This window comes from Jaculus jaculus, chromosome 1 (genome assembly GCF_020740685.1).
Source record: "Jaculus jaculus isolate mJacJac1 chromosome 1, mJacJac1.mat.Y.cur, whole genome shotgun sequence".
Taxonomy (NCBI): Eukaryota; Metazoa; Chordata; class Mammalia; order Rodentia; family Dipodidae; genus Jaculus; species Jaculus jaculus.
The window spans coordinates 165,228,657-165,234,656 of record NC_059102.1 but is presented as its reverse complement, the minus strand read 5'-3'; the positions used below and the strand labels follow the sequence as shown (position 1 = coordinate 165,234,656).

Genomic DNA, 6,000 nt, shown 5'->3' with positions numbered 1-6,000 from the left:
TTAGTGTAAGGCCCAGAAGCTTCCAGGTATGTGCTTTCTATAAAGACAGAGACTATATGCTATTCATGGTATGACCATTGGCCTTTTCACCATTAAACTACCGATTCATTATGGCCTGTGTGATCTAAAGAGTGATGATTAGAGTTTGGCACTTTTGTCGGCAGGGGGTGAGGTTGCCAAAAATAGCTCAGGTCTGAGCTTTTGTGAAGGAGAGCTGAAAATGGTCATTGGCTCTGTAGATAACTACTAGCTAGTTAGTTGATCACTAGAGGATATACTTATTCATTTTCTATATCCTCGATGGTGTCAGGGCGAGCCTTATTCCTGGTTTCTGGAAGATGGAAGACAAGAAAGCTGGCAAGGATGGGGATGACTCCAAAAATGACCCAGGGCAGGTAGGGAGAAAGCTCAACTAAGAGCATCAAAAGAGGAGGCAGCAGTGCCCCTGGTCTACTGAACATTGTATTGATTCCTCCAATTATTGACCTGATGATGCAAATAACAAAAAATCTTGTCCAAATCTGTACATGTACATTTTTTTGAAACAGGGTCTCACTATATAGCCTAGGCTAACATTGGACTGGAGATTCTCCTGCCTCAACCTCCCAAGTATTGGGATTTTCAGGTGTTCACTCTTATTTACTTTCATTTCATTTTGGGATCAATACAATAGAGTTATTGAACACACAGGCTTTGGCAGGATGTAGTTAATGTCACATATACTGCTATTGGTTCCTAACTGATCAATTTCATTATTATTAAAACAGTTATACCCATAGTACCAATCCTGCAGAGTGATTCTTAAAATTAAGTGAGATTCTGTTTTAAAGGACTTGACACATTTCTAATTGTAAAGTTGATTTTAATAATTGTTGGCTCTTGGCTGCTGTGTTAATTTCTGTTATAACTCACTTCTTTGATAACACAGTAGTCTTGGTTTTATCCTTATCCCTTCTCTTAATGTCAAGTAGTTTAGAAAGGCCTGTTTGTAAAAAGCATTTTGAAGCTCTTTGTACCTGAATGTTGTGGGGATGAGCTCATTGAAATATACACCCATGACTGTTAAACCAGAAGAAATAGCACCAACTCCAAATGTGGCCAAAGTCACACGCAGGGTTTGCATTTCTGGAGAGAGGAAGATGAGGGAGAGTCCAGAAACTTTGGCTGAAGAAATCTGCCCATTCCCAAATAACTGATGTTATTTCAAGTAAGAAATATGTGGTAGACAAAGTGTAGCCTGTCTGAAATAATAGAATGGTTGATGGATGTAGGTGGGTTGAAATATTGAATGAAAAGATCTAAAGCAATTGCTTGAATATTGATAGTAATGGTGTAGATAGACTCAGAAATAGTTATCGTACTTATTATGTCTATTAACTTCTGGGCTCTTTCTCCAAGACTTAGAAATATGTATGGACCTAAAGAATTTATGACCCATGTCTTAAAATTTTTAGAACTAAGAGCATGGGAACATTTTTTAAAATGTAAAACAGGCATTCCATCATAGAATAGCAAAGTGACTAGATTTACTTGGGAGTAGACAATTCTAAGAGACACAAGTTCTAAATAATAATAATTCAAGATTTAAAAGTCTAACATTAGAGCTCCTATTTTGAAATAATAATGTTATATTGGAAACCACTGACACTAAAACTTTTAAATGCAGTAAAAAAAAAACCAAGTATACCTGCCACTTTTTATTTCCTATATCAATTATAAATGAGTTCATTATCAAATGATAATGGAGATCCAGAATGCTAAGGTCCAGATATTTGCGTGTCTCCTAAATTAGTATGTTGATATCCTAAACTCCAAGGCAGTGATATCAGGAGGTGGACTCTTGGGAGATGAATTGGTCATGAGGAGTCTTATGAATGAAATAGATACTCTTACAAGAGACCTCATAGAGTTCCCATGTGGCTTCTAACATGTGAGGACACAGAAAAGCAAACTATAATGCAAGAAGCAGGTCAAAAAAGTCTTTTTTAAAATGTGACAAAATAACCAAATAGATAAAACAATGCGGAAAGTGTTTCTATAAAGGAGACATCTTACATCAAGGAGAATGGACCCCATCTCTGGGATATCCCAACAGTCTAGGATCTTTCAAAATGCAATTCTTCTCTAGGAACATACGTGGCAGACAGAGATGGTGAGTATAAAAATTTCCATAATCATTACAGAGGTCATTTGATTAACTTAGTAAAATAATAAGAGCTCCTGAGTTTGCCTCTTAATCTATTTCTTGCTTAGGGACAGATTCTGAAATATTTTAAAAGGCTTGTTAGGAGCAGATTCTTGCCTACTTCCTACTGTATTTCTTCCTGTCCAAAGGCATGGGATTTGTATTTCACTGAAGTCAAGCAGTCTCTATGAAAACTGTGTTGCATGTGTGACTTATGGTCAGGTACAGATGAATATATAGAGATGAGGGAGTTGGCAAGTTAAAGAGGCCTCAAAAATCATGGGGTCCTAGGGAGAGCACAGTATGCCTTCTTGACGACACAACAGTAAGGCCAACCTTCTCCATGATTATTATTTGAAACCTGATTAGTTAAAAGGCACATGGCTAGCTCCTCTTGTAAAGAAACTTGGCAGGTATTAATTGGATCTGATGCCTGGCTCATCCTGCGTGTCATGAAGACTGGTCCCAGGTACTCCTTAAGAACTCTAGCTCAGTAAAAACATGTAAGTCCTGGCAACAACTTGTCTCCAGGATCAGTGTCACACTTTCATAATAGCTCTAAGGAATCTTTGGCTTCAATGTAAATATTCTTTTGGCACCAGGGAAGTAAGACTAGTGTAATACTTGAGGAGTGGGGAAAACTGCTTTCTTTTCCTAATAAACTCCTATATCTCTTACCTGGGGGCAAAAAGGTATTGACCAGAATGGGAAGTCCTATCAGGAAGAAGAACAACATCTGGCTTTCTCTGCGCCCCAAACATTTCATCACCCAATGGCTACCGTTTCTGGTTAGGAGCATGGCAACTCCACAGAGAACCTGGAACAGGGAGATATTGCTGCCCAAGTATTGCAGGTTGAGTACTAGGGCAAATAGCGGAGCAGTGATTGCCATTCTGAAATGAATGAAAACATATCTGATTCAATTTAGAGATTAAGAAACATTCCCTAAGATTTTAATCTCACAATTGATGATGATATTGTCTCAGTTGGCATACAGTCAATGTTAAAGAAAATGGCTCATTATACTTCATGGCATATTTATGTTTAGCAATAATTATAACATAAAATTACTGTGAAACATGATGTAAAATTATTTTCCTCCAGCTCTTTTGAGAATGGGTCTCACTACATAGCTCCAGCCTTGAGCTTAAGTCTTTTGGGTGATTGAATAACAACTATGTCATACTCTATTAAAATCTTTAGTGTATGTGATGATTTTTACTGAGGATAGAAGAGAGGGAGAGGCAAATACACCTGTATTCTAGTAAAATTTATAAAACCACCCATGCAGAAAATGCTAATTTTAAATCTGAGTTTATCCATTCAACTAGAGGCATGAAGAAATGAAGACTGATAAGGTCAGATATCATGAATCAGGGGTGTAGTTTCTTTGAAATATGGCTGTGGGAATCTGGAAATGACCTGGCTGTTATTCTCATGAACTCACAGCAGCTCTGATTTGCTGTACAAAATTGAGCCTATCAATATTTCATCATGGATGGGGAAATGAATTGTAATAGAAATTAATACAGGAGCTGTGAGTCAACATCCTAGAGTAGCTAGTGGCAACTTATAGTTGCTGAAAGAGTAGCAGTAATGTTCCTTAGTGAAGAAGTCACTATATTACATGATCTTCCATCCATGATCATGCAAGAAGCTTTAACTCAATGGCCCCCAAAAAAGGCATGAAATTAAGATGGGGATTAATGGAAAAGAAGAAGGTTGGCAATATGAGGGGGAAGGGAATAAGAGAGGGTAATGCAGGAGAATAAGATCAAAATAGATTATATGTATGCATGAAAATGTCAAGTATATTTAAAAGGAAGAAAGAAATCAGAGAGAAAATAAAGAAAGTAAGTCACTTCACACAAAGAAGGATGGATTCACTATTGAGTTTTTCTAAACTTTAAAGGGAGATTGAATACCACCACTTCTCCACTGTTCCACAGAACAAAAAGGAGCACTATCAAACTCCTTCTGTGAAGCTGGTGTTACTGATACCAAAAGCAGATAAGGATATAACAAAGAAGTAAATCTACAGACTGGCTTCCCTGATGAGCACAGAAAGGAACTGAAGAAGACACTAGAAAATAGAAAAATGTCCCACTGGTCATAGATTGTAGGATGAATATTGTGAAATGGCTGTAATCTTTGAAGAAGTCAACAGATTTAATGAAAGTTCCATTAAAATTCCAAATGAAATTCTTTGGTGTGCAAGTCCTAAAATTCACATGGAAGCATAAAAGTTCTCTAATAGCCAAAGCAGTCCTCAGCAGAAAGGACACTTCTGGAACTACCCCACTTCTCTGGTGGCTACCAAAGGTGATCATTTTTTGTATGCTTATTGGCCATGTGTATTTCTTCTTTTGAGAACTGTACTTTTTTTTCTTTATTGGTTTATCAAGGTGGGGTCTGGCTCTAGCCCACACTGACCTGGAATTAGTCTCAAGCTGGCCTCAAACTCATGGCAATTTTCTACCTTAGCCTCCCAAGTACTGGGATTAAAGGTGTTCGCTGCCACATCTGGCAAGAACTGTTCTTTTTTTCTTTGTTTGTTTTTTAATATTTTACTTATTTATTCCTTTGAGAGAAAAGAAGTAGAGAGAGAGAATGGGTATACTAGGGCCTCTTGCCAAACAAACTCCAGACACATGTGCCACTGTGCATCTGGCTTCATGTGGGTACTGGGGAGTTGAACCTGGCCTGGTAGCCTTTTTAGGCAAGTTCCTTTAACTGCTGTGCCATTTCCAAAGCCCAGGGAACTTTTCACTTTATTAGCCCACTTATTCATTGGCTTGCTTGATTTCCTACTGTTTCATTTTTTGAGGTTGTTTTTGCATATTCTAGATATTAATTCTCTGTCAGATGATGACCAGCAAAGATTTTTCTCCCATTCTGTAGGCTCTTTTCACTTGATTGATGGTTTCTTTTGCTGCACAGCCTTTTAATTTTATGAGGTCCCATTTGTTGGTTAGTGGCATTATTTCTTATGTCACTGGAGTCCTATTCAAAAAGTTCTTGCCTGTGCCTATATTTTGGAGTGCTTTCTCCCTCTGTTTCACAGTGAAAAAAAGATTTTTGAGAAGAAGGTGCAAGAGAACATCTTATAAACTTGGGGTAGCTTCAACAACCTCTAAAATTTGTAGAAACTGACAGTACTCCAACTTCCCTCTTTCCCTCTTTTTGTTCTACCACTATCTTTTTAAAGTTAATAGTAACCTTCACACTAACTCACCCGGCTTCACTGCTCCTACTTCTAAATAACTCTGACCCTAGCATACTTCACACCAGCCTTGTTTGCTTACCTACCAGTAATTACTGAACTTAAATTGTTGTTAATTCATTACTGAGACATTCTCACGGCACTCACATCCACCAGCTTGAGTCCCTCTTGCCATTACCTGGGAGCAATACAAAAACCACACCTGGAACCTTGAGCTCCTACTCTGAATATTTAATTTCTGGTTTACATGTCTAAGAATATAACATATAACTAGAAAATCCAAGTATTGAAATAACTCAAGATATAAAAATCTCAGAGCCGGGCGTGGTGGCACACACCTTTAATCCCAGCACTCGGGAGGCAGAGGTAGGAGGATCGCCGAGAGTTCGAGGCCACCCTGAGACTCCATAGTGAGTTCCAGGTCAGCCTGAGCCAGAGTGAGACCCTGCCTCAAAAAACCAAAAAAAAAAAGATATAAAAATCTCTATGCAATAATGTAAGAAACAAAAAGATCAAGACAACTCTATTCCTCCAAAAATTATAAATCCAACAGTAATGACCTCCAGTGTGAATGAATTAGATGAAATTCCAT

At 37.9% G+C, this 6,000-nt stretch overlaps 1 protein-coding gene across 1 annotated transcript in view; it reads right to left on the bottom strand.

The window, feature by feature from the left end:
- Window positions 1-278: 278 nt before the first annotated feature.
- LOC101615621 (steroid transmembrane transporter SLC22A24-like) overlaps window positions 279-6,000 on the bottom strand; it is a 67,204-nt gene continuing 61,482 nt past the window's right edge. The window contains 3 exon segments of the mRNA XM_045137744.1: window positions 279-486; window positions 1,017-1,125; window positions 2,864-3,078. Coding sequence (XP_044993679.1) covers window positions 279-486; window positions 1,017-1,125; window positions 2,864-3,078 — 532 coding nt within the window.